This window comes from Haemorhous mexicanus, chromosome 29 (assembly GCF_027477595.1).
Source record: "Haemorhous mexicanus isolate bHaeMex1 chromosome 29, bHaeMex1.pri, whole genome shotgun sequence".
In the NCBI taxonomy this organism is placed as follows: domain Eukaryota; kingdom Metazoa; phylum Chordata; class Aves; order Passeriformes; family Fringillidae; genus Haemorhous; species Haemorhous mexicanus.
Genome location: NC_082369.1, coordinates 6,097,458 through 6,125,102, shown reverse-complemented (window position 1 = coordinate 6,125,102; position 27,645 = coordinate 6,097,458). Strand labels below are relative to the sequence as shown.

General features: G+C 63.0%; 4 protein-coding genes and 1 long non-coding RNA gene across 6 annotated transcripts in view; 4 read left to right on the top strand and 1 right to left on the bottom strand.

The window, feature by feature from the left end:
- KXD1 (KxDL motif containing 1) overlaps positions 1-27,645 on the top strand; it is a 132,775-nt gene that overhangs the window by 33,176 nt on the left and 71,954 nt on the right. The window lies entirely within an intron of this gene.
- On the top strand, positions 72-3,535 carry LOC132339606 (uncharacterized). Its single transcript, XR_009489693.1, has 2 exons — positions 72-370; positions 1,623-3,535. It is a non-coding gene; the product is annotated as an uncharacterized LOC132339606 (long non-coding RNA).
- GDF15 (growth differentiation factor 15) lies at positions 8,077-11,415 on the top strand. The gene is made up of 3 exons (XM_059870243.1): positions 8,077-8,625; positions 8,864-9,259; positions 9,961-11,415. Exons 1-3 carry the CDS (start codon positions 8,448-8,450, stop codon positions 10,755-10,757), a joined length of 1,371 nt encoding a protein of 456 aa, XP_059726226.1. The 5' UTR covers positions 8,077-8,447; the 3' UTR covers positions 10,758-11,415.
- LOC132339758 (leucine-rich repeat-containing protein 25-like) lies at positions 12,138-15,070 on the bottom strand. 2 transcript variants are annotated; one of them, XM_059870245.1, is made up of 3 exons: positions 14,634-15,070; positions 13,226-14,078; positions 12,138-12,909 (listed from the first exon to the last, which is right to left on the bottom strand). In XM_059870245.1, the coding sequence occupies exons 1-3, from the start codon at positions 14,665-14,667 to the stop codon at positions 12,789-12,791; spliced, it is 1,008 nt and encodes a 335-aa protein (XP_059726228.1). In that variant the 5' UTR covers positions 14,668-15,070; the 3' UTR covers positions 12,138-12,788. The 2 variants fall into 2 exon arrangements, with proteins under 2 accessions (XP_059726228.1, XP_059726227.1); XM_059870244.1 differs by having other exon boundaries at positions 14,261-14,726.
- Positions 15,748-27,418, top strand: SSBP4 (single stranded DNA binding protein 4). The gene is made up of 17 exons (XM_059870242.1): positions 15,748-15,858; positions 17,390-17,462; positions 17,583-17,644; positions 18,479-18,563; positions 21,262-21,351; positions 21,882-21,941; positions 22,028-22,097; positions 22,195-22,265; positions 23,178-23,245; positions 23,344-23,389; positions 23,502-23,537; positions 23,645-23,699; positions 24,245-24,315; positions 25,014-25,092; positions 25,754-25,782; positions 26,650-26,751; positions 27,062-27,418. The coding sequence occupies exons 1-17, from the start codon at positions 15,803-15,805 to the stop codon at positions 27,089-27,091; spliced, it is 1,083 nt and encodes a 360-aa protein (XP_059726225.1). The 5' UTR covers positions 15,748-15,802; the 3' UTR covers positions 27,092-27,418.

Genomic DNA, 27,645 nt, shown 5'->3' with positions numbered 1-27,645 from the left:
TGGGTTTTTTTTGGGTTTTTTGGGTTTTTTTTTTTTGTTTGTTTGGTTGGTTGGTTGGTTTTTTGTTTTTTTGGTTTTTTGGGTTTTTTTGGTGATTAGTTGAGCTCCTTCTCCCCATAGGATTTATTCCTTTTTTGTGTCCTGGGTGTTTTGTAGCTGCTAAACTTGGGGGAGAGGAGATTTCCTGGGGGGTTTGGGGATGGAGGAATCCCCAGGAAGCAAAAAAAAACCTGAATTAATTCACCTCTGATGTCACTGTGGGAGGAATGGAAGTGGAAAATCACCAGACTGGGGAGGCCACACTGAAATTCCAAGGGTGGAATCTCAGGAGAGACCCACAGAGGGGTCAGGGAGGGATCAGCATCTCCAGGTGAGATGTTCCCTGTCCGTCTGTCTGTCCATCCCTGGCCCTGCACCCCTGGATGTGGCTGGGGGTGCCCCAGGTGGGGCTGGGGGTGCCTGGATGGGGCTGGGGTGCCCTGGGGGTGCCCTGGATGTGGCTGGGGGTGCCCAGGGGGTGGCTGGGGGTGCCTGGATGTGGCTGGGGTGCCCTGGGGGTGCCCAGGATGGGGCTGGGGGTGCCCAGGATGGGGCTGGGGTGCCCTGGGGGTGCCCTGGATGTGGCTGGGGGTGCCCAGGGGGTGGCTGGGGGTGCTCTGGGTGGGGCTGGGGTGCCCTGGGGGTGCCCAAGATGTGGCTGGGGGTGCCCAGGGGGTGGCTGGGGGTGCCTGGATGTGGCTGGGGGTGCCTGGATGTGGCTGGGGTGCCCTGGGGGTGCCCAGGGTGTGCCTGGGGGTGCCCAGGGTGTGGCTGGGGGTGCCCAGGGTGTGGCTGGGGGTGCCCAGGATGTGACTGGAGGTGCCCTGGGGGTGCCCTGGGGGTGCCCAGGGTGTGGCTGGGGGTGCCCAGGATGTGACTGGAGGTGCCCTGGGGGTGCCCTGGGGGTGCCTGGGTGTGGCTGGAGGTGCCAGGATGGGGCTGGGAGTGCCCTGGGGGTGCCCAGGGTGTGCCTGGGGGTGCCTGGATGGGGCTGGGGTCAGGAAGAGGGTTTGGGGTGAGGTTGTGACACGAGCCAGGAGCTGCTGAGCTCCCAGAGTTATTCCAGTTATTCCCTGCAGGCTTGGAGACATCATTAAAAAAAAAACCAAAAACCCCCCAAAAAACCCAAAAAGAAGTTGCTGTGCTCTGGGATAACTTTGGGAGCTCTGGGGATGCCCAGGGCAGGAAAACATTCCTTGAGGGATGTGGGGATGGAAAATCCTCACCTCCACGGAAAATCCCCGTTTGTGGCTGAGCTCACCTGGGGCCAGGTGTAGCTGTAACCTCCAACCCCCATGGAACCTCCCAGTGCCTCAGCAGCTGAAAATTGGGATTATCCCAGGAGATTCCAGCCCTGCTCACACAGCCCAGGCTCCCAGAGCTGTTGGTTTGGGTGAGGAAAAGTCTTAAAAAACACAAAAAAAAAAGTTTAAAATCCACAGAATTTCTTGTGGTGCTCAAAGGAGCTGGAGCTGATTTGGAGCTGGGTGATTTTTATTTTCCAACCCAAACCAGCCCTGACCCCTTGCCCTTTTTAAGGATTTTTTTTTTTTTTTTTTTTTTTTTTTTTTTGGGAATTGCAGGAGGAGGAGCTTCTTCAAACCAAAAATGGGAAAATTCTGGAAAAGAGGGGATTTGGTGAATCCCCCTCCCACAGGAGCTGCAGCAGCGATGATGGTCTGGCCATGGGGGGTGGGGGTAAATTCCTTTTCATTCTGGATTCCTCCTGGATTTCTCACTCCAGCCAAGGCTCAGGCACGGAGCTGCTGCAGGATGTTGGAAATCTGACTGAAAATCGGGATCTTCAGGCAGAAAATGTGTTTTCTGTGAGGTTTTTTTTTGTCCTTCTGAATTCCAGGTGGAACTGTCAGCAGTGAATTTGTACAGATCCTTCCCCAAAGGAACTCCCCTCCCTCTCACCTCCTTTCACTTTAATACTTGATCCAATAATATTTTAACAATTTAATTTTATTTTAATGGTAGGAATTTCAGAGGTGCAAAGGCTCTTTCTAAATTTATTGACTTGGAGAAAAAAAAAAAAAAAAACAAAAAAAACCAACAAAAAAACCCCCATAAATACTCATCTTGATCTAGATGAATTCCTTATTTTTGCACCAGAACCCCCAATTTTTTTGCAGTATAAAGTGCACTTTTTCATGAAAAAAAAGTCTTGTATTCCTGTCTGATGTGCTGAAAGGGAAATTCTGCCAAAACTCCAGAGCTGAGGGTGTTGTTAATTCCTCGAGGTGTTCACTGAAACCTGGGAGCTGCTTCTGCTCAGCCTCTGGAGACAAAACAGGGGAGGAAATTCCTCCCCGCAGGCAGGAATGGGGGGTGGGAACTGAAACCTGCAGTGCCCTTCCAGAACATTCCGTGCCGCTTCCAAATTCAGGGTCTGGACTGCACCACCCCTTCAGCCACCGGTGTTTACTTGGATGGTCAGGGAGTGCCTTGGCCCGTGCTGGGCTCACCTCTGGGGCTGGAAACCCCTGGATTGGGCTGGAATCCCCTGGATTGGGGGTGGGAAAATCGGGCTGGAGTCCCCTGGATTGGTGGGGGTCCCCTGGATTGGTGGGGATGCCCTGGAATGGTGGGGATGCCCTGGATTGGTGGAAACCCCTGGATTGGGGGTGGGAAAATTGGGCTGGAAACCCCTGGATTGGTGGGGATCCCCCTGGACTGGTGGGAATGCCCTGGATTGGTGGGAAATCCCTGGACTGGTGGGGATCCCCTGGATTGGGGGGATCCCCCTGGATTTTATCCCGGGGTGCTCCTTGGAGGCTGCGCTGAGTGCCCCAGGTGTGCCACAAAAACATGGACCTGCCACAGGCAGCAAAGGGAATTCACTGCTCCATCCTCGTTTCTGGTTGGGTTAACCCAAATCCTGAGGGTTTTATGTTCCATCCCCATTTTTGGTTTGGTTAACCCAAATCCTGAGGGTTTTATGTTCCATCCCCATTTTTGGTTTGGTTAACCCAAATCCTGAGGGTTTTGTGTTCCATCCCCATTTTTGGTTGGGTTAACCCAAATCCTGAGGGTTTTACTGCTCCATCCTCACTTTTGCTTGGGTTGACACAATTCCTGAGGGTTTTGCTGTTCCATCCCCATTTTTGGTTGGGTTAACCCAAATCCTGATGGTTTTGTGTTCCATTCCCATTTTTGGTTGGGTTATCCCAATTCCTGAGGGTTTTTGCTGTCTCCTCTTGGGTGAGCTGTTTGTCCTGACCCTTTCCCAGCCCTGGGGTCCTCCGTGTGTCCCTCCTGAAGCCCCCCAATGTCCGTGTGGGCATCTCAGGTGTCACCTCGTGCTTGCCAGGACTCCTGGAGCACCAGGCCCAGCCCTTTGGGGTTTCTGTCGTGTTCTTGCAGTGCCTTGTAAATCCCAACAATCCCGTGGCCCCGAGGGGCTGCGGGGTCCCAGCTTGTACTGCCAGACTGGACTTTGTAACTGAGGATTTGAACCCCTGTTTCAAAGGAAATAAAGAGTTGAACTCTGCCTCTGTGTCCTCTCACCCTTGTTGGCTTTTAAAGGTGGTGGTTGGTACAAACATGTTCCCCCCAGGTCCCTGTCCACCCCAAATCCTGTCCCTAGGTGCCACACCCACTGCTTTACCCCCAAATCCTGTCCCCAGGTGCCACACCCACTCCGTTACCCCTAAATCCTGTCCCCAGGTGCCACACCCACTCCTTTACCCCTAAATCCTGTCCCCAAGTGCCACATCAACTCCTTTACCACCAAATCCTGTCCCCAGGTGCCACACCCACTCCTTTACACTTAAATCCTCTCCCCAAGTGCCACACCCATTCTTCTACCCCCAAATCCTGTCCCCAAGTGCCACACCCACTGCTCTACCCCCAAATCCTGTCCCCAGGTGCCACACCCACTGCTTTACCCCCAAATCCTGTCCCCAAGTGCCACACGCACTCTTTTACCCCCAAATCCTGTCCCCAAGTGCCACACCCATTCTTCTACCCCCAAATCCTGTCCCCAGGTGCCACACCCACTCTTTTACCCCCAAATCCTGTCCCCAAGTGCCACACCCACTCCTTTACCCCCAAATCCTGTCCCCAAGTGCCACACCCACTCCTTTACCCCCAAATCCTCTCCCCAAGTGCCACACCCACTGCTCTACCCCCAAATCCTGTCCCCAAGTGCCACACCCACTCCTTTACCCCCAAATCCTCTCCCCAAGTGCCACACCCACTGCTCTACCCCCAAATCCTGTCCCCAGGTGCCACACCCACTCTTCTACCCCCAAATCCTCTCCCCAAGTGCCACACCTATTCTTCTACCCCCAAATCCTGTCCCCAAGTGCCACACCGACTCTTCTACCCCCAAATCCTGTCCCCAAGTGCCACACCCACTCTTTTACCCCCAAATCCTGTCCCCAGGTGCCACACCCACTCTTTTACCCCCAAATCCTGTCCCCAGGTGCCACACCCACTCCTTTACCCCCAAATCCTGTCCCTAAGTGCCACACCCACTGCTTTACCCCCAAATCCTGTCCCCAAGTGCCACACCCACTGCTCTACCCCCAAATCCTGTCCCCAGGTGCCACACCCACTGCTTTACCCCCAAATCCTGTCCCCAAGTGCCACACCCACTGCTTTACCCCCAAATCCTGTCCCCAGGTGCCACACCCACTCTTTTACCCCCAAATCCTGTCCCCAGGTGCCACACCCACTGCTTTACCCCCAAATCCTGTCCCCAAGTGCCACACCCACTGCTTTACCCCCAAATCCTGTCCCCAGGTGCCACACCCACTCTTTTACCCCCAAATCCTGTCCCCAAGTGCCACACCCACTGCTTTACCCCCAAATCCTGTCCCCAAGTGCCACACCCACTGCTTTACACTTAAATCCTGTCCCCAAGTGCCACACCCACTCTTTTACCCCCAAATCCTGTCCCCAGGTGCCACACCCACTGCTTTACCCCCAAATCCTGTCCCCTGGTATCTGCTGTGAGATGTGACCAGAGACAGAGCCGAGCGGGCTCCAGCTTAAGAATGAAAGGAAGAAAAAACTTTATAAGAGAAACACACAGAACACAGGATGAAAACCTTCTAAATTTCTTCCTCCTCTTCCCACTAGACTTCCAACACATCGCAGTAAAACAAAACTTTGGATTTTTAATTTAGTCACCACTTTTTAGATCACTCGCTTTCAGTCCATCGCTGCTCCTCAGATAATTAATTCTCAATTCACACCTATTGGTTTGACCACACCATCCCAAAAAAAACTCATTTCCTCTCAAACCACGACACCGAGTTAATCTTTGACCCAGGGTGCAGCCCAGGGATGTCTTTGTCCAAGTGGAGCAGAAGTCTCATTTTTGGGAGATGCCGTAAACTCGCAGCAAAGGGAGAAAAATGCGATTCCTGCTGTGACGGGGCAAAAGCTGCTTTTTGCTCTCTGAGCCATCGTGGTTGGCTCTGATTTAGAAACATCCAAAGGTCACCTCGGTGTCCACTCTGCTGATCCAGCGCTGGGAAAACACGGGCTGTGCCTTCCCAACCCTCCCACGCTGGCAGCAGAGGGACAGCCCTGTCTCCCACCCCTCCAGACCCGAAATGAGATGGAGCCAACCCCACCTGGGGTTCCTCACCCCGAATAATTCCTGCAGCTTCCAGCTTCCCCACGAGCTGCTTGGAGCTGCCAGCAGCCCGGCTGCTCTTCCCTTCTCATCCTTTGGTTAAAAAAGCACCACGGGAAAGCACGAGCTGCCTTTTTTCCAGGGAATATCCTCCCTGCAGCATCCACCTTGCTCAGCCTGGGTGGTTTTGGGGAGCACTGAGGTCCTGTAGGGTGTGGGAAGGACCTGGTCCCCCCTCTGTCGCTCCTAGGGTGATGCCACCAATTCCCAGGGGTCTCCGGGGACTTTTTGGGGATCCTTTGCCCAACAGCTGTGAGGAGCTGATAGCCCTGAAATCTGGAAGGCAGCACTTCCCCTCTTGCCACCTGTGGTAAGGAGCTCTGCAAAAAAAAACCCCAAATTTTCTGCCAGCTCGGGGAGCTGTGGGGAATTTCCTGCATTTTGGGGGATTGAAGCCCTCTGCAGCCTCCTGCTCTGCGTCCTTCCCACCAACCACCAGCACCTGGAAAAACGTGATTCTTTTGGAATCACAGAATGGTTTTGTTGGAAGGGACCTTAAAGCCCAGCCCTGCCACAGCCAGGAACATCTTCCACTGTCCTAGGGTGCTCCAAACCCCATCCAAGCTGGCCTTGGGCACTTCCACCCCTTTCCAGGCTCAGCAGAGCACAACTGCAGCTCCTCCTGCACTTCCCAGAGCTCGATCCTCCTCACCCTCAGCCCATCCCTGGGAACAGCAATGCCCTGCTCTAGACCCACGCCAGGAGAGCTGTGCTGAGATGAGGGGATGCATTAACTGGAGGGGAACCTTCATCCCACTGGGAAAAGGCCCCCGGGAACCTCCCAGCGCTGAGTGTGTCCGGGAAGAGCTGAGGAAACGTGGGACGCAGAGGCTGCGCAATCCCCTCGCAGGCTGGTGAGGACACACTGGGACATTTCATCATCTCTCACTCAGGATCAAGCCACTGCTCCCAAAATCCCTCTTTTATGGCCCTTGCTGGACTGTAAATCTCTGGCTTCCACTGCTGGCGCCTTCGGGGGAAAACATCCGGCTCCAGCAACCTTTGATGCTCTGGGAGTGAGTCACTCCTGGATGTGGGGCTGGCAGAAAATCCATTGCAAAAGCAGAACTTGAGGATTTTGGGGTTTCTGCCGGGTCTTGCTCAATGTCACCGGAGAGGTCAGAGCCTCTTCCTGCACCCAGACGTGCCAAGAGCTCCATTTTGGCTCTGGATCAGCACGTTTGGCACCCCGGGGATGGTGGAGGGTGAGCTGGTGGTTGGTGTGGACCTGGAGATGTCCAGAGGGGAGGGAATGGAGTGGTGGTTCTGCCCTTGTGTCCTCCTGGGGTGATGCTCCCTCTCCTTTCTTCCCTGGGTTTGGGGAGGGCTGGAGGGTTGCAATCACCCTGGCTGATAAAATCCCTGGGAGAAGAATCACATCAGCCTTGGGGCTCTGGGAATTCCCTGTGGGAAGGAGCTCCAGGAGGGGACTTCATCCCTGCCCAGCTGCTGGAGAGATGGGTGATGTCCCACGTGGGATGAAGCCCTGGAGATAAACCTGAGGTTTCCCTGCGAGCCACACGTGGGCTTTCCTTCCAAGGTGGGAAGGGAAAAGCAGCGAAACGGGGAGGGGACCTGGGGGAATTCCTGCTCCTCCTCACCCGACCTGCTGCAAGGATGGATCCAGAACAGGGCAGCAGAGCCAGGGCCGGGGCAATCCCCTCCACATGAGCCCGGTCATCCTGCCAAAATTGTTTTAGGGTGAAAATTCTTTCTTGTGTTTTAGGGTGAAACTTCTTTCTCGTGTCTTAGGGTGAAATTTCTTTCTCGTGTCTTAGGGTGAAATTTCTTTCTCATGTTTTAGGGTGAAAATTCTTTCCCGTGTTTTAGGGTGAAACTTCTTCCCCGTGTTTTAGGGTGAAACTTCTTTCTCGTGTTTTAGGGTGAAATTTCTTTCTCATGTCTTAGGGTGAAATTTCTTTCTCATGTTTTAGGGTGAAAATTCTTTCCTGTGTTTTAGGGTGAAACTTCTTCCCCGTGTTTTAGGGTGAAACTTCTTTCTCATGTTTTAGGGTGAAACTTCTTCCCCGTGTTTTAGGGTGAAATTTCTTTCTCGTGTTTTAGGGTGAAACTTTCTGTGTTTTAGGGTGAAACCTCTTTCTCGTGTTTTAGGGTGAAATTTCTTTCTCGTGTTTTAGGGTGAAACTTCTTTCCCGTGTTTTGGGCTTTGCCTCAGGCAACCCCTGGAGAAAGGGGGTGAGAGAAGCCGGGGCAGGGCTGGAGCCGAGTCCCGCGGAGGAGCGGGGACAAAGCCGTAAATCAGGGGATTACCGCGCGTTCCTCCCCGGCGGGAGCGCAGCTGGAGCCCCGGCGCTTGGATGGACTTCAGGACATTCGGGAACGGCCTCGCCTGTCCCGGAGGGACCTGCCCGTTTCCTCACGCCACCGGGAGCTCCTCATCCCTCTGCTCACGTTTTTTTCTGGTCCAAGCATCCCTGAGGAGAAGCTGGGAGAGGGGCGGTGCAGTGCTGGCCCCTGGGGGTCGTTCCTCCTCTGGATTTCGTCCTCCCAGCCCCGTTCTGGCACGGTGCTGCCCGGCACACGTGGCCCCGCTGGCTCCGTGCCACCGGCGTGCCCGGCTCCATCCCGGCTGCCTCCGTTTGGGATGACGTAACCCCGGCCACGGTTGCCTCAGAAGGATCCGGGCTCATCGAGCCCATCCCCCGGCCTCACCTGTCCGGTGGGACAAGGTCCGGTGCGGATCCTCCCCCTGCCCGCCCCATCTCCGCTCCGCTGGGATTTTGGGAAGGGCCGGATGGCGATAACAGCGACCCGACCCGCGAGGTGCCGGGCAGGGGAGGTGGCTGAGGATGCGAGGATGGGAAATCCGTGTTTGGGGTGCTGCCTGCAGCGCTCTCGCCTCGCACATCATCCCCTCTCCATCACCCCGAGGGAGATTCCCCGAGCCGCGCGATCCGTGGGGAAAACCGCAGGTAGAAGGGAAATATTTGTGTCCCAAAAGGAGAATTCCAAATTTTTTTATCTCCGCAGCTTCAAACCAGCTTAGACATCACCCGGCTCTCAGAGCTCCTGTTGGAAATCCCAGCGGAGAGGAGAGATTCCTGCTGGGAGTTCTCTCCGGCGTCACCCTCGGGGAGGGGGAACGGAGGGCGGGCAAAGTTCGGATCCTATAAAGTCAGGTCTGGTCCTCTTCATTCATTCCCCTGGCAGCACCGCCGGCAGCAGCACGTCCAGCCTTCGCAGAAGATTCGGGAGCAAACCCTGCCCCGAGGCCGCCGGATTTCTGCGGGATGCTGAGGGGAGCGATGCCGAGCGCGCCGCGGGCCGCCCTCACCTGCCTGCAGCTCCTGCTGCTCCTCTCGGCCGTGGATTCCCGGCCCCACGCGTGGGACCAGGACAGGTTCCAGCTGGAAGCCGTCAAAAAGGAGATCCTGGAGCGGCTGGGAATGCAGGCTCCCCCCGCCACCCGGGGCCAGCTGGACCAGGAGAGCATCCAGAGAGCGCAGCGGCTCTACCGGCGGAAAGTGGCGGAGCTGGCGGGGAACCGGAGCCGGGAGGAGGAGGAGGAGGAAGCCGTGTCCAGGCTACACCGCCTGACCCCCACCTGTAAGTGGCCGTGGCTCCGTGTCGCCCCCCGGCTCTCATGGCCCGGGACACGCGTGTGTCCCAGCGTGTCCCGCCCTCGGGAATGTCACCCCGGTGCCCGGGGACATGACCGGGCATGCAGCACGGTGGCCGCGCTCATCCTTATCCCGCTCCTTGCTTTGCCCTGGAATGGGGAGGAGCCGCCGCTGGAGCCGTTTTGCATAAAATTACAAAAAAGAATCGGCGGGGTTGGGGAGGAAACTTTAATCGGGCAGCTCGGGGGCTCGGAGTGGGGCTCCGGGGATTTGGGGGTGAGCGGGAGGAGGAAGTGAGGCGCCATCCCCCCGATCCCCAGCTTCAGCTCCAGTTTGGGGGTTTATCTGCGTCTGGGAGGGGGGATTTAAATAATTAAATAAATCAATTAATGTTAAAATTTAAATGAAATAATTTAAATAATCTCCATCCCGCTGCTTGGGCTGGCTGGGGACAGCCCGGGGGTGGGTGGGGGTGCTCCAGTGGGTCCTGGGACGCCTCCTCTGGCACCAGGAAAACTGAGACCCTCCAGCCAGGAATGGATGGGAGGCTGGAATTTCCAGCACCCCTCAGGGTGTGCGTGATTCCCTGGAAGCAAAGGCTCGGCTGCCTGGCCGGAGCTGATCCCAAAGCATGAGCTGGTGAGGAATTACCGTCTCTTACATCAGCTGTCACCTCTGTCCCCGCAGTGCTGCCCTGGCTGGACATCTCCGAGGGACATCATGACTCTCAAGGCCACCGGGACGTCCAGGGACACCGGGAGCCCCGCGGTCCCTACCGCTACCACCTCCTGCTGTCCCGCACCGCCGATTTCCACCGGCAGCTCCGCGTGGTGCAGGCGGAGCTGAAACTCCTCAAGCAGCCGCTGTCCCCTCCCGGCGCCTCGGTGCCACCGCGGGTCACCATCTCCACCCTGCGGGGAGATGGGGGCACCCCCCAGCTCCTGCACAGCCAAGAGCTGCAGCGGGATTCCCTCAGCCTGGACCTGACAGGAGCCATCCAGCCCTGGCTGGCCGGGCCCGAGGACACGCTGCGCCTGGAGCTGGAATTCAGCACCGACATCTCGGCAGCCCTGGCCACCTCCGGGGGGGAAACGCTGGTGCTGGAGGTGCAAACCCTGGAGAAGCCACCTCGGGCGGCCAGGAGAGCTCGGGGGCTGGAGGAGGAGTGCGGGAAGAGCGATGGGAAGTGCTGCCTGAAGTCGCTGAAGGTCTCCTTCCAGGACATCGGCTGGTCGGACTGGGTGATCGCCCCCAACAGCTACTACATGAGGTTCTGCGAGGGGTCCTGCCCCCACAACTACAAACCGGCCAGCATGCACGCCCAGATCCAGTCCAGGGTGCACTCCCTGTCCAAGGCTGCCCCTCCACCCTGCTGTGTCCCTGCTGGCTACGACCCCATGGTGCTGATGCACCTGGACAGCCAGGGCAGGCTGGTGTCCAGCCTCTTCGAGGACATGCTGGTCACCAGGTGCCACTGTGCCTGACAGCTCCAGCTTTGCCCATCCAGGTGGGGCAAAGCCATCCCGACTCCAGCATCCCAAAATCCAGGTCCTGTGGCACCAAGTGACTCCAGCCCTGGATCCACCACTGAGCTCAGCCATGGGGTCTCCAGCATCAGCATCCCAAAATCCAGATCCTGTGGCACCAAGTGACTCCACACCAGCCCTGGATCCACCACCTAGCTCAGCCAAGGGGTCTCCAGCCCCAGCATCCCAAAATCCAGATCCTGTGGCACCAAGTGACTCCACACCAGACCTGCCTCTGCTTCAGCCCTGGGGTCTCCAGCTCAGCCCCAGAACCTCCAGCTGTGACCTCTCTCCCAAAATAACTTATTCCCCTGTCTCCTCTCTAATTTAAATCCATGTTTGATTGAGCAGGTGGATCCTTCCCACCCAGGAGACCCCAGATGGGCTGGGCTGGGTCCGTGCCCAGGTGTCCATATCCCACTCCAAACCCTCTTCTCTGCTCAGAGACTTATTTATGCAACCCAGTTATTTATTTCTAACTTATTGTATTTTATAGCTAAATATCCCTTTTTTGGGGGGGGGGGGATAGGGAAGGGGTTTTGTGGTTTTCTATTTTATATATTTCTATAAAACCAAAAGGATGTAATGATAATGAATAAAGAGATTGTAACAGGGATTCTGGCTGCTCCTCCTGCACACCTGGGGGGGCTCTGACAGGACCCTCAGCCCCCCTGGGATCTGCCTCCACATGGATTTGCTGGTAAATCCTCAGGGATTTCCAGTGCCAGCGTGTGAGTAATGCCTGGGCACTGCTCCCAGAGACCTTTGAGTTGTTTGTGTCCTTGGGAAGGGCACCAGGCCCAGCTCTGACCCCTGGGGTGACGTCCAGCTGGGAGGTGACCATTGCCCCATTTCCAGGTGCCTCCAGCCCCGGGACCCCCGGGCACCAAAGGGATGGGGGGAACCCCCCTGGGAGGTTGGTGGCACACACCGTGTCCCCAAGGCCTCCCCATGGCTCGGTGGGGTGGCTCTGCTGGTCACAGCTCCTCTCTGTCCCCTCTTCCAGTGTGATCTGGGGGTGTCCTGGGCTCAGCAGCTCCTGCTGGGGACCTGGGCTTGGGGCAGGTGGAATATGGGATCTCTGCTCTGGGGTGGGGGTTTTGGGGACCAGGGACTGAGGGATGCCAGCTGAGATGGCCTCTCTGGGGACAGGGACAGGAGAGACCTGGCTCTTGGTCCCTTGGGACCCCCACTTTGGGGACACGAGCTCTGGGCACCTGCTCATGAGGGTCTGCTCCCTTGGGACCCCCACTCTGGGGGGACAGGCTCTGGGAACCCTCAAGAACACCCCATGTCCTGCCCAGGGCTTCCCACAGACCACGAGCTATGCGGGTATAATTAGAGATAATTAAACCATTTAATGGGGCACAGTGAAGCCTCCCAGGGACTGGGGGGACACCCAGACAAGCCATGGGGTCCCTATGTCCCAACAGCTCGGGGTCTCACCAGGAGGATTAAAAAAAACGAGCTTTTTCTTTGTTCCCCAAAGCAGCAGATTTAGCAAGAAAAGATTGAGCAGGTGGCACCGGATGTCCCCAACCGCCAGCCCGTCCCCAGGCGAGCTCTCCATCGGCTCAAAAGGGGAAGAGGAAGCCGAGGCCGTGGTCAGCCGGGCTGAGCCAGAGCTGAGCCCGGCCCCAGCTCCTCCAGCCGGCCCCGGGCGTGTCCCGGCCCCGGCGCTCCGGGGGCGCTGCCGGCGGATGCGGCAGAGGCGTCCCCGCGGTCGGTGGCCGCAGCCCCGGGAGGAAATGTCAGCTCAGCCCTCACCTCCGCCTGAGAACTGGGGCGAAGGAGGGAGCTGGGGCTGCCAAAAAACAACAAAACAAAAAAAAACCCTGCAAAAGGAGCTCCCACAGGATGTGCGTGGGAACCACGCGTGGTCCTGCAGGGGGAACGTCCCTGTCCCCGCTGGGCTGGGGGACAGCCCGGGAAAGGGCAGCACGGGGGGACACAGTGTCCCCCCAGCCCTCCCAGTGTCCCCCCAGCCCCTCACTGGTCAGGAGTGATGTAGATGTCCTCGGTGGGGCCCAGAGTGTTGGCGTAGATGGGCTGGAACCCGGGATCGGCGGCGCTCTCCAGGAAATAATCCTCGTGGAGGGGGACCTGGGGGCTGGGGGACAGGGGGGCTCAGGGAGGGGGGAATGCCGGGGCTGGGAGGGGATGGACAGGATGGACAGGATGGAAAAGATGGACAGGATGGACCGGGTAGGATGCACAGCATGGGATGGGATGGGATGGAAAGGGATGGATGGGATGGGATGGGATGAGGATGGATGGAAAGGGATGGATGCGATGGATGGGATGGATGGGATGGCAGGTTCAGCACAGGACGGAGCAGGATGAGGTGGGATGGCTCAGGACAACACCCACAGCAGGGAGGGAATGGAACATTCCCGGAATTCCCGTTCCCTGGGCCGGAGCCTCACCTGTAGCGCGGCTCCTGCCACGCCGGTGCCCATCCCTGCGCGGCAGCCGGGGCCGTGCCGGGAGTCACGAAGACGTTCTCGTAGTCGGGGCCGTCGGTGACATCGGCGCTGCCGCTCCCGACGTCCCGGCTGATGTAGCGGGGCTGCCGGAGGGTTCCAGCGGGATCCTGCTTCCCCCTTCCCCCGCCGCCCACCGCGGCTCCCGCTCTCCTCCGCCGGTACCACACGGCGGCCACCAGCGCTGCCACCAGCACGGCCACCGCCCCGGCCACTCCGGCCACCAGCCCGGCCACCAGCCCCGCGCCGGGCCCGCACTCCCGGCCGTGGAATTCCGTGACGTTGAAGGGATGCCGGTGGGATGTGAGGCACAGGCAGAGGATCCCCCCGCGGGCACAGGGGGCCAGCACGGTGCCCAGCACGTCGCAGCGGCAGGACACCCTCAGGGAGCGCAGCGTGGACTTGAAGGCGGCGGGGGGCACGGCGGGGAGGGGGTTCCCCTCCAGGCTCAGGCTCCGCAGCGCCGTGGCGTTGGTGAAGAAGCCGTCGGGCAGCTCCCGCAGCCGGTTCTCCGCCAGGTCCAGCTCCTCCAGCCGGGGCCCGAGGCGGGCCGAGGGGCTCAGGGCCTCGATGCCGTTGTGCCTCAGCAGCAGCCGGCGGTGCCCCTGGAACGGGCTCCAGTCCAGCTCGGCGCACCCGCTGCTGCGGTTGGTCAGGTCCAGCTCTTGGGAAAGGTCCAGTAGCGAAGGGAAACAGGGGGACACGAGGAGTGTGGGGGCCACGGGGAGCAGCAGCAGCAGCAGCAGCAGCAGCGGAGCCGCGGGGACCCCCATGGTCCTTCCACTGCAGCGGGAGCCTGGTGGGAAACGGGAATCAGGACCCCCATTCTCCTCGGATCCCCCCTCCCAGTGCAAACCAGTGCAGCCCAGTCTGGTCCCCACCCCGCTGCTGCTATCGCAGGACTGGGCAGCTCCTGGGGGTCCCGGCGGGGCATTTCCTGCCCCCCTTCCCCCTCCCAAGCACAGCAGCCCCACTCGCCTGCGCTCCGGCCGCTGCTGCCTGGTGTGGAGAAGAGGAACAGGCGGGTCCGGCTGTCCCGTGTCACCCTGCCAGGGCGTAGCCAGCCCCGGGGGGGGGCAGGGGGGCAGCACCCCCACGTCAACACCCCCTGACCCCTGTCAGACCCCCGGTCCTTAATTGGGGTGATGAGCATCCCCCCGGCACTGGCTGAGTGTCCCGGTGACCCAGGTGACCCGAGGGGTGGGGGACACGCGCGTGGGCACACAGACCCCCCCCCCGGCAGCACAGGGAGCCCCCGAGTGTGGGAGAACCCCGGGGCCGGGTGGGAGCCTGGGGACTCTGTGGCTGTGTCCCCTGGCAGGCTGGGTGTCCCCATCCCGGTGTCGCCTACCCGTGTCTGCAGCTCGGTGTCCCGTGTGCATCATGTTCGTGTCCACTCACCATGTCCGAACCCCCCCAGGTGTCCGTGTCCCTTCACGTCCGCCCCCTGTCCCTCCGTGTCCCCCCGTGTCACACCGTGTCACACCGTGTCCGTGCCCGCCCCCTGGTGTCCGAGTCCCTTCGTGACTACCTGCTCCCATTCCTGTCCGTGTGTCCCCCTCGTGTCCGTGTCCCTGTATGCCCAAACCCCTTGCATGTGTCCACCCCGTCGTGTCCACGTCCACCTGTCACATCCGTGTCCCTCTGTGTCGCGTGTCTGTGGCCACCCCCTTGTGTCCCTCCATGACCATCCTGTCTCCATCCCCTCGTGTCACTGCCCCTTTAAGTCCACCCCATCGCCTCCGTGTCCACCCTGTCACATCCGTGTCCCTCTGTGTCCCCCGTGTCCCCCCTCCCATGCCCACCCCTTCATGTCCGTGCCCACCCTTTCCTGTCCGTGTCCCTCCGTGCCCACCGCCTCGCGTCCGTGTCCCCCCTGCCACATGCCCACCCCCTGCATCCCTCGTGCCCGCGCCCACCCCCTCGTGTCCCTCCGTGACCACCGTGGCCGTGTCCCCTCGTGTCACTGCCCCTTTAACTCACCCCCTCGTGTCCATGACCCCCCGTGTGCCCCCTCCCTGGATGCCCATCCCCCTCGTGTCCTCGCCCCTCCATGCCCACCCCCTCGCGTGCGTCCCCCGTGTCCGTGCCCACTCCTCGCCCCCGCGTCCCCGCGTCCAACCCCTCGGCTCCGCGTCCACCCTGCCACATCCGCGCCCCCCTGCGCCCCCTGTGCCCACCCCGTGGAACCCGTGACCCTCCCCGCCCACTCCCCGCGCCCCCCGTGTCCGTCTCCCCCTCCCCTCCGCCGCCCCGCTCCCTCCCTCCTCGGCGCGGTCCCCACCGCCTCCCCCCGCCGCCATCGCCCCTTTAAGCGCGGCGCGCGGCGCGGGGGGGGTGGTGGCGGCGCTGCCGGAACAGCCGCGCGGGGGGGGCGCGGCGGTTTCAAGCTCCCCCTCGGGCGCGCGGCCGCAGCCGGCGGGGCCGGGCCGGGCCGGGCCGGGATGGCGGCGGGGGCGGCGGGGGCGGCGGGGGCCGCGCGGGGCCGGGCCCGGGGCCGCTGACAGCCGCCGCCGCGCCATGTACGCCAAGGGCAAGGGCTCCGGCGTGCCCTCGGACGGCCAGGCCCGCGAGAAGTGAGTGCGGCGCCGGGCGGCGGCGGGGGACGGCCGGGGCGCGGAAGTTTTTGCCGGGGCGGGCGCCGGGGGAGCGGGGACGGAGCGGGAAGGGAAAGGGGGGAGAGATCGGGAAAAGCGGGGGGAGATCGGGGGGCGGGCGGACCCCCCGGCCCCGCCCCGCCGGGGAGCACCGGCGGCCGCGGGGCAGCGGGAGCTGGCGGGGGTCAGCCGGGCACCGGGAGCCGGGATGAGCTCCCCGGTCCGCGGCATCCCCCGGGGCACCGGGAGTCGGGATGATCCCCCCGATCCGTAGCATCCCCCGGGGCACCGGGAGTCGGAGTGATCCCCCCGGTCCGTGCTATCCCCCGGGGTACCGGGAGCACGGATGATTCCCCCGATCCGTAGCATCCCCCGGGGCACCGGCAACCGGGATGACCCCCCCCCGGTCCGTGGCTTCCCGGGGCACCGGGACCCGGGATGATCCCCCTCGATCCGTGACATCCCCCGAGGCACCGGGAGCTGCGATGTGCCGGGGTCCGTGGCATCCCCCGGGGCACCGGGAGTCGCGATCACGCCGGGGCTAACGGGAGTCGGGATGTGCCCCCCGGGTATTGCCACATCTTGGGGCACCGGGAGCTGCGGGAACACCGGGAGCCGGGATGATCTCCCCGGTGTGCGGCATCCCCGGGGGCACCGGCAGACGGGATGCCCCTTCCCCGACCGTGCCATCCCCCCGGGGCACCGGGACCTGGGCTGATCCCCCTGCTCCGTGCCATCCGCCAGCGTACCGCGAGCGCACCGAGGCTGCCGTGAGCTGGGCTCTGCCCCCCCGGTCTCTGCCATCCTCCGGGGCACCGGGAGCCGGGGTGATCCCCCCGGCCATTGCCATCCCCCGGGCCACCGTGACCCGCGATGGTACCGGGGCTACCGTGAGCCGGGATGTGCCCGAGGGCACCGGGAGCGCTCCCCGGCCGTGCCATCCCCTGGGGCAGCGGGGACCGGAATGGCACCGGGGCTCCTGATGCTCCGCGGCCGCTGCCGCCCCCGGTCCCCGGGTCCGTGACCCGCCGTTCCCGGCTCTCCCTGTCCTGCTGTGTCCCCGTGCCCGAGGCCACCGCGGTCCCCGGGGCACCTGCGGGGGCCGGGGGCTGCACCCACCGCGCTCCCCCCGGGGCTGGGACCCCCGTGGGGTCCCCGCGGGTCCCGTTCCTGCTCCCGGGGGTGGGGACGGAGCCCCGGGGTTCCGTGAGTGCCAGCGGGGACACGCGTGGTGGCACTCGGCCCTGAGCCACATCCTGTGGGGGTTGTGTCACCTGTCCTGGAGCCACCCCAGCGGTGCTGCCGTGCGGTGCCACCGGTGGGAGTCACTCAGTGCCACCGCCGGGGTCCCTCGCGGGGAGGTGACATCGAACCTCCTTCATTAATCTGCACTGAGTGGGGGGCTCCGTCCTGGCTGTTCCCTGTGTCCCTCGGGGTTTGTTGGGTGGGGGTGTCACCGTGGGGGTGGCAGGTCCCTGACGCTGTCCCTGTCCCCGTCCTGTCCCCCCAGGCTGGCGCTCTACGTCTACGAGTACCTGCTGCACGTGGGGGCCCAGAAATCTGCCCAGACCTTCTTGTCGGAGGTAAGGGGGGAGGGCAGCACCCCTGGACGCCCCCATCCCACCCACGGGGGGTCCTGGAGCCCCTCCCATCCCTGGTGGGGGTGCTGACCCCCCCACTGACCTCCCCTGTCCCTCTGGCAGATCCGATGGGAGAAGAACATCACGCTGGGGGAGCCCCCCGGCTTCCTGCACTCCTGGTGGTGGTGAGTGGGGGTCTGGGGGGGTTAGAAAGGGGGGGAACCCCCCCATTCCCATGGCAGAGAGGCTGGGAGGGGGTCTGGGTGCTGCCCCCTCCCCCCACCACATCACCTGGTACCCCATAAACCTGTCCCTCTGTTTTTCCCATCAACGATTTGGGGGCCCCCCCTTTCCCTCCCATCCCGGCCCCCCCGCCCGGCTCCTCCAGATGGATCCAATTTGGCACCAAGAGTGGAGCTGGGGGGGCTCCCAGCCCCGGGGTGGGACCCCCGCCCTGGGGGGGGCCCCAGCAGAGCCCCCCGAGGAGGGTGTGGGGATGTGGGGGGCACCCCGCGGGTGGACATCACTTTGTTGGGGGGAGGGGGCTCGGAGGTGGGCAGTGAACGATCAATTGGTGATTTGGGGAGGGGGACACACACAGCGAGGAGGGGGGGGTTAAGCTGGCACCAGGCCAGCAGCCCCAAACTTGGGGGGGGCACCCAGAAACTGACAGGGCCCCCTGTGCTGTCCCACAGCCGGGGCGGGGGGCGCGGGCTGGGACCCCCCCCATGGCTGCCCGGGATGCTGCAGCCTGATGTAAAGTCCCAGGAATTTGGGCTCCGGCCGTAGCGACCGTTTCCAGGGAAAACAGGCGGAGGAGAAAGCAGCGCCGGAGCCGGGAGGCCCCCGCCGAGGGGGGGGACACGGCCGCGGCCCCCCCGCCCCATCGGGGACACGAGTGTGGCCGTGCCCACGTGGGGCTCGCTGGTGGGGGGGGGGGGTCAGGGGTGTAAATTGGGGGGGGTCCTCACCCGCTGCCCCCCATCCCAACCTATCCCAACCCCCTCTGGTTTTCCCAGCGTCTTCTGGGATCTGTACTGCGCCGCCCCGGACCGCCGGGAGACCTGCGAGCATTCCAGCGAGGCCAAAGCCTTCCATGACTACGTGAGTGCCTCGGCACGGGGGGTCCGTGTCCTGCTGACCCCTCCCCACCACCGGGACCCCCCCCCTGCCGCCGGGACCTCCCCTCCCGGCGGGGTTCCCGCGCTGCCAGCCCCGGATCTCTGGGTGACCTATTTCACGGGGCGGCGGCGAGGGGGGGTTAATCCCTGGGGGCCTGGCTCAGCGCCCCCCCCGGGGACCCCGGCGTGCCCTGGCATGCCCATCCCCCACTGTCACCTCCCCCCCAGGGACAGGGACCGCCCCCCCTGTTCCCCCCAGTCCCACGCCATGGGCACAGTGCCAGGCTCTCGCCGTCCAGCCAGGGGTGTCCCCCCCTCCCCACCCGGGGTCCTGGGGGTCACTGCAGGGCTGGGGCTCAGTGGGACCCCCCCACACACTGAGGGGACCCCCCCAGAACAGCTCTGCTCCTTGCCAGTGCCAGCTCTGGTGGTTTAATCACTGGCACACTCAGCAGCCCCCGGTGTTCCCGGTGTTCCCGGTGTCCCTGTGCCTGCTCCTGCCGGGACTGCAGCCACTGGGGGGGGGGCACGGGGCCGGGGGGGCTGCGGGGGCACCGTGCCCTGGCATGAGGAGTGGTCCCCAAAATGCTGCAGGGTGCACAGTGCTGTGGGATGCTGTGGGATGCAGGGTCCGTGTCCCACAGGATGCTGTGGGATGCAGGAGGATGGAGGAGGATGCTGTGGGATGCAGGAGGATGCCGTGGGATGCTGTGGGATGCAGGATGGTGCAGGGTCCACAGCCCCACAGGATGCAGGGTTCTGTGGGATCCACGGTGCTGTGGGATTCTGTGGAGCCCACGATGCTCTGGGATGCCATGGGATGCAGGAGGCCGTGGGATGATGCAGGAGGCTGTGGGATGCTGTGGGATGATGCAGGATGCTTTAGGGTGATGTGGGATGATTTAGGATGCTGTGGAATGATGTAGGATGTTGTAGGATGCTGTGGGGTGATGCAGGATGCTGTGGGATGATGTAGGATGTTGTAGGATGCTGTGGGGTGATGCAGGATGCTGTGGGATGATGTAGGATGTTGTAGGATGCTGTGGGATCCACAGTCCCACAGGATGTGGGATGCTGTGCCTGTAGGATGCCCCCGTGGGATGCAGAAAACCACGGGATGCAGGGTGCTGGGGAGGGGCCCCTGTCCCCTGGGGGACACCCACCCGGCTGCTGGGGAGGGGTCCCTGTCCCCTGGGGGACCCCCACGGTGCCACGGGGGGGACTCTGGGGGCTGCAGGACCCTCGGTGCCCCGTGCACTCAGGACCCTGCAGGGCCCCCCGCAGAGCTGCTGCCCCCCAGGAATCCCCTGACCCCCGTGGGGTCTCGGGGGGTCTCGGGGGTCCCTGCGAGGCTGCGCCGGCGCCGCGGGGGCTGCAGCAGGACCCCCCCCCCCGCCGCCCCCGGCCCCGGCGCTGCGCAGAGCTGATTTCCATGCTGGAATTAATGAGGCTGCCGGTGCGGTGACGGTGACGCCGGGGACATGGCGCGGGTCAGGCCACGTTGCCATGGCACTGCTGCCTGGCAGAGCTGGGGAGAGCCGGGGGGGAGCCCCACGGGCCCCCCCCCGCACCCGCTGGGGTGCCCCACGCAGCCCTGGCCCCATCCCAGTGCCCAGCTGGGCTGAACTGGGGGTCCCAGCATGGAGATGGGGTCCCTTCGTGTTCCCACCAGCCCCACCCCCCCCCCCAGGCATATCGGGACCCCCAGGAGCATCCTGGTGACCCCCTAAAACTGGAGGGGGGGGGTCCAGCCTGTGCACAGCAATTGGGGGTGGGTATTGGCAGCAGCTGCCCCACAGCGGGGTCTGGGGTCCCCCTGGGGCTGAGCAGCCCCCAAACTGCCCCCCACGTGTGTCCCCCCCCTCCAATTTTCTTCCTCCTGACCTTGAGCCCGCAGGAGGAGCCACGGCTCCCCAACCTGTTGCCATGGCAACTCTGCTTTGCATCACCGAGTGATGGGGGGGACGGGGGGGCCCCATTTGGTCCCTGCTCTGAGGGGACAGCGCTGTCACCCCCAAGGGGCTGCAGCCGGGGGACAGCAGTGGCCCCAATCTGTCCCTGTCGCTGCGTCTGGGGCAGCAGCGGGGGTCCCCAAGAGGGGACACAGCCTGGACCCAGCCCTGGGACCACCCCAGGACCCCCATGGGGCAGAGACCCCATCTGGCTGTCCCTGAGCTCCCATTGTCGCCAACCCTGGGTGCCACCCGTGTGCCAGCCATGACCCGTGTGCCGCGGGGTGTCACCATCGCCGTCCCTGTCCCCAAAGCAGCAGCAGCACCCACCCATCACCCTCCCGTGGGCGCCGCCCCTCCGAGCACCGCGGGACCCCCATCCCCGCCGGGCTGGCAGTGCCTTGGGGGGCGCAGGGCCCCCCGGCTGGAGAGGGGGCAGCGCGGGGTCCCCCCCTTCTCCTTCCTCCTCCTCTCCTCCAAATTGAAACCAGTTGTGGCGCAGGGGCCGAGCCGGAAAAGCGGCGCATTCCTTCCCTTTACAGCTCCCCCCGGACGGGGCCGGCCGGCAGCGGGGCCCGCGCCCCCCGCCCGCGCCCCCCGGCCCCGCGGGTGCCCCCGCTGGGGCAAGGTGGGGGCCCCGAGCTCGGTGCTGTGGGGGGGGGGGGACGGGGGGCGCTTGGGACGCCCCCAGCCCCGCTCTGAGCCGTGTCTGTCTGTCTGTCTCTGCAGAGCGCGGCGGCAGCGCCCAGCCCGGTGATGGGGAACCTGCCCCCCGGGGATGGCATGGCCGGGGGTCCCGTGCCCCCCGCCTTCTTCCAGGTACCGAGCCCCGCGTGTCCCCGGCACCTGAGCCGTGTCTGTGTGTCCTGAGTGGGTTTTGGGGAGGGGGGCGTTACACCCCCACCGTGGCACAGCCTCCCACCGTGTCCTCACAGCCCCCCCAGAGGTCACAGCCCCCTCCCAGAGGTCACAGCCCCCTCCCAGAGGTCACAGCCCCCCAAGAGGTCACAGCCCCCTCAGAGGTCACAGCCCCCTCCCAGGGCTGACAGCCACCCCCCAGCCCCCTCCCTGAGGTCACAGCCCCCTCCCGGAGGTCACAGCCCCCTCCCAGAGGTCACAGCCCCCCCAGACCCCCCCCCTGCCCATAACCTTTCTCTCCAAGGCTCCTGCGGGTGCCCCCCCCTGTGCCCCCCACCCCCGGGGTGCCCCTGCACAGCCAGCTAAGGCTGGCCACAGCCCCCCCAGCCCCCTGGCACGGCTCCGACCCCCCCCCCAGGACCCCCTCAGGGTGACACCGACCCCCCCAGCCCCAGCTGACCCCCCAACCCCCCCCCCCCTCTCTCTTGCAGCCTTTCATGTCCCCCCGCTACCCCGGCGGCCCCCGGCCCCCGCTCCGGATGCCCAACCAGGTGAGGCAGGGGAGCCCCCTCCCCAAAAAAAGGGGTGCAGCCCCTCCCCCAGCACCCTGACCTGCTGTTGCCCCCCCTCTCTGCAGCCCCCCGTGGGTGTTCCTGGCTCTCAGCCGCTGCTGCCCAATGCCATGGACCCGGCTGCACGGGCACAGGGTGAGTCTGGGGTCCCTGAGCCCCTCCCCAGAGCCCAGGGTGGGGGTTCGGGGAGGGCTCTGGGGGTCTCACGCCTCCCCCTCCCCCATTTGTGCAGGGCATCCTGGCATGGGGGGCCCGATGCAGCGCATGAACCCCCCCCGAGGCATGGCCGGGATGGGGCCGCAGGTACGGGGTGTGGGACTGGGGTACTGGGATTGGGGGGGATACTGGGATTGGGGGGGATACTGGGATTGGGGATACTGGGATTGGGGGGTACTGGGATTGGGGGGTACTGGGATTGGGGGATAGGGGGATTGGGGGGTACTGGGATAGGGGGTATTGGGATAGGGGAGTACTGGGATTGGGGGTACTGGAATTGTGGAATAGGGGATACTGGGATGCTGGGATAGGGGGATGCTGGGATAGTGGGGTACTGGGATAGGGGGGTACTGGGATAGTGGGAGATACAGGGATGGGATGATGGGATAGTGGGTTAATGGGGTACTGAGATGATGGGGTACTGGGATAATGGAGTACTGGGATGATGGGATAATGGGAAAATGGATTAATGGGATACTGGGATAATGGGGTACTGGGGTACAGTAATGGGGTACCGGGATGATGGGATACTGGGATGATAGAATGATGGGATACGGGGATACTGGGGTACTGGGATGATGGGATATGGGGATAATGGGGTGCTGGGGTACTGGGATAGGGCAGGGTCAGGGATGCAGGGGTGGAAGTGGTTATAGGGACAGGGTGACAAGGATATGGGGGTGGGTATGTTGGGACAGGAATGGGGTACAGGGATAAAGGGATGGGAATGGGAATTCAGGGATGGGGACAGGGAAACAGGAATAGGGACGTGGGTGGGGACAGGGACAGGGATAATAGGGACAGGGAAAGAGGGCTGGGGGCAGGGAATGGGGATATGGGGACGGGGATGGGAATTCAGGGATGGGGATAACAGGGGCAGGGAATGGGGATATGGGGACGGGGATGGATGGCTTTTGGGGACAGGGATGGATGTCACAACGGGGCTGGGGACAGTGCTGGGGGTGTCCCAGCCCCTCTGACCCCGCCCTGTCCCGGCAGAGCTACGGCAGCGGGATGCGTCCCCCCCCCAGCTCGCTGGCCGGCCCTGGAATGCCCGCCATGAACATGTAAGACCCCCGTGCCCCCCCCATAGCCCCCCACCCCGGCGTGGGGGGAGCCTCGGGACCGGCAGGACCCCCCCTGACTGTCCCCGTTGCCTTCCCAGGGGTCCCGGTGGCCGCGGGCCCTGGCCCAACCCCAACGCCAACTCTGTAAGTTTGGGGATTTTGGGGAGGGGGATACCTTGGGGAGGATGGGGGTCCTATGGGGGTGCTGCCCCCATGTCCCCCCCCTTGCTGAGTCCCCCTTTGTCGTCCCCCCCAGATTGCCTACTCCTCCTCATCCCCTGGGAATTACGTGGTGAGTATTGGGGTGCCCTGTTGGGGATGGGGGGGCTGCAGTGACCCTGTGACCCCCACCCCAACCCACCCTAACCCACCCCCCCTTTTTTTCCTTTCCCCTTCCAGGGCCCTCCTGGGGGTGGTGGGCCCCCCGGCACCCCCATCCTGCCTAGCCCCGGAGGTGAGTGAGGGGGTTTGGGGGTGTGAGTGGGATTTGGGGGTGTGAGTGGGGTTTGGGGGGGTGTGAGTGGGATTTGGGGGTATAAGTGTGATTTTTAGGTGTTTGAGTGGGATTTGGGGGAGTGTGATTGGGGTTTGGGGGTATAAGTGGGATTTGGGGGGTGTGAGTGGGATTTTTGGAGGTATAAATGGGGGTATAAATGGCATTTTTGGATGTGTGAGTAGGACTGGGGCTGTGATTGGGATCTGGGGCCTGCGACTGGGATTTGGGGGTGTGATTGGGATTTGGGGGTGTGATTGGGATTTGGGGGGTATGAGTGAGATTTGGATGCATAAGTGGGATTTTTGGGTGACTGAGTAGGACTGGGGGTGTGAGTGGGATCTGGGGCCTGCGACTGGGATTTGGGGGTGTGATTGGGATTTTTGGAGATGTGAGTAGGATTTGGGGTGTGTGATTGGGATCTGGGCCTGTGACTGTGACTTGGGGCTCTGAGTGGGATCTGGGGGGGCCCACGCTCACCCCCCCACGTGCCCTGTCCCCCCCAGACTCCACCAACTCCAGCGAGAACATGTACACCATGATGAACCCCATCGGAGCCGCGGGGAGCCGGCCCAACGTGAGCCACGGGGAGGGGACACGGGCCTTGGGGACAGGGAGGGGACATGGGCCTTGGGGATGGGGCTGAGGGGACACAGGCCCTAGGGATGGGCCTGATGGGGGACACGGGCCTTGGGGACGGGGCTGAGGGGACACAGGCCCTGGGGATGGGGTTGGAGGGGACACGGGCCCTGGGGATGGGGTTGGAGGGGACACGGGCCTTGGGGACGGGGCTGAGGGGACACAGGCCCTGGGGATGGGGTTGGAGGGGACACGGGCCCTGGGGATGGGGCTGAGGGGACACAGGCCCTGGGGATGGGGTTGGAGGGGACACGGGTCTTGGGGATGGGCCTGATGAGGGACACGGGCCTTGGCCATGGGGCTGGAGGGACATAGGCCCTGGGGACAGGGCTGAGGGGGACATGGGCCTTGGGGACGGTGAGGGGACACGGGCCCTGGGGACGGGGCTGAGGGGACACGGGCCTTGGGGACAGGGCTGGTGTGGTACACGGGCCTTGGGGACGGGGCTGGGGGGACACAGGCCTTGAGGACGGGGAGGGGACATGGGCCCTGGGGATGGGGCTGGAGGGACACGGGCCCTGGGGATGGGGCTGGAGGGACACGGGCCTTGGGGACGGGGCTGGGGGGGACACGGGCCCTGGGGACGGGGCTGGGGGTCCCCCCAACATTCCTCAGCCCCCCCCTTTTGCCTTGCAGTTCCCCATGGGGCCCGGAGCCGAGGGGCCCCTGGGCGGGATGAGCGCCATGGAGCCGCACCACATGAACGGGTCCTTAGGTGGGTGACAGCCCCGGGGACAGCGGGGACCCTCTGTGCCCCCCAGCGCCCCCAAAACCCCAAACCCTGGGGGACAGGAGCTCCATCTGGGGCTGGGTGGGCTCCTGCAGCAGGAGGGGCACCTGGGTGGGAGGGGGGATGGACTGAGGGGGCACACGCAGGGATTTGGGGACATGCAGGGATTTGGGGACAGGCACAGATTTGGGGACACACACACAGATTTGGGGACACACACACAGGGGTTTAGGGACACACACAAAGATTTGGGGACACAAACAGGGATTTGGGGACACACAGGGTTTTGGGGACAGGCACAGATTTGGGGACACACAGACAGATTTGGGGACACACAGGGATTTGGGGACATGCAGGGATTTTGGGGACACACAGACAGATTTGGGGACACGGATGGCCTGGGGGACACACAGACAGATTTGGGGACACAAACGGGGATTTGGGGACACACAGACAGATTTGGGGACACGGATGGCCTGGGGGACACACAGACAGATTTGGGGACACGGATGGCCTGGGGGACACACCCTGTTTGGAAGGACAGGTCGATTATGGAGGGCTGGGAGGTCACGGTTTGGGGCACACACAGGTTTGGGGGGACAGGTGGATTGGGGGGGTCACTAATGGCCCACTGTCACCCTGGCAGGCTCCGGGGACATGGATGGGCTGCCAAAGGTGAGCTGGGGACCCCCAGGGTGCTGGGACCCCCTTTCTTGGGGTCCCCCATGTCCTGGGCCCTTTGTTTATTGGGGATCTCTGGTGTGTGGGAACCCCCATGCCCTGGGACCCCCAGGAAATGCCCTGGGACCCCTCCCATGCCCTGGGACCCCCAGGAAATGCCCTGGGACCCCTCCCATGCCCTGGGAGCCCCCCACGTGTGTTGGGATCCCGTTTTTTGGGGCTCCCCCACATTGTGGGATCATCCCATTTTTTGGGGCCCCATTTATTGCCCCCCACCGTGTACTGAGACCCCATTTACTGGGGGTGAATGTGCTGGGGGGCTGTGGTCCCTCAGTTACTGGGACCCCTTTTATTTGGGATCCCCCATTTACTGGAACCCCCCCCCATTTACTGGGACCCCTTTTATTTGGGTTCCCCATGTCCTGGGACCCCCCCATTTACTGGGACCCCATTTATTTGGTTTCCCCATGTGCTGGGACCACCCCATTTTTGGGGACCCCATTTATTCCCCCCCCCCCCCATTTACCGTGACCCCCTTTATCCCCCTCCCCATGTGCTGAGACCCCCCCCCATTTACTGTGACCCCCTTTATCCCCCTCCCCATGTGCTGAGACCCCCCCCCCATTTTTTGTGACCCCCTTTATTTGGGTTCCCCATGTGTTGAGACCCCCCCCCCCATTTTTTGTGACCCCCTTTATTTGGGTTCCCCATGTGCTGAGACCCTCCCCCATTAACTGTGACCCCCTTTATCCCCCTCCCCACCCCCCCACTGACCCCCCCCATCTCCCACCACCCCATTAACCCCCCCCACTCCCCCTACCCCACCCCCCACTAACTCTTCTCCCCCCTCCCTCCCTCCAGAGCTCCCCCAGTAATTTGGGGGCCCTGAGCAACCCCCCCGGGACCCCTCGGGACGACGCCGAGCTGAGCAGCAATTTCCTAAATCCCTTCCAAAGCGACAGCGTAAGGGACCCGGCGGGGACCCCCGCGGACCCCCGGGGGGGCAGGCGGCGAGGGCGGGGGGCCCGGGGGGGGGCGCGGCGGCGGCGGCGGCGGCCGGGGACGGGGGGGGTCAGCGAGCAAACCCCACTGGCGACCCCCCCAAATTGTGTCACCACCAGCGGCCCCGGCAGCGGCACCAGCGGCGACAGCGACAGCGGGGGGGTCGCCTTGGCCGAGCGAGGTGTGAGGGGGGGGCAGCGGCGTGTGTGCCCCCCCATGCCGGGACCCCCCCCCCGCTAATAACGCTGCGGTGTCTCCGCTCTCTCTATAGTACTCGCCCAGCATGACAATGAGCGTGTGAGCCCCGCGCCGAGGCCGCCGACAGCCAGACGCCCTCACCCACCACCGAAAAAAAAAAAAAACATAAAAAACAAAAAAAATTCATTAATTTTAATGATCAGCCACCCCCCCGGCCCCGCCCCGTCACGCCCAAATCACCCCTCACCCTCCTCCTCCTCGCCCCCACTTCAGCGCCCCCTCCTCCTCCTCCTCTGCCCCCTCCCCTTTATTATTTTTTATTTTTGTTTTTTGGGTTTTGGTTGTTTTGGTTTTTTTTCCAAACGAACACTAAAAAAAAAAAAAAGCGCGGGAGGAAAAAAAAGAAAATAATAATGATGATTAGAAATAAGTCACGTGACTTATTTGCTGCCCCCCTCCTCCTCTCCCAGGACTGGGACCCCCCCCCCCCCCCGTTTTCCAGCACTGGGACCCTCCTTTTCCAGTCCTTCCCACCCCCCTGAACTGGGAGTGCTCCCAGCACTGGGACTGACCCCCCCCCCCCCCCAAAAAACTGCTGGGACCCCATTTATGGCCCCCACCCCCCAGTATGGGACCCCCCCATCTGGGCGGGGACCC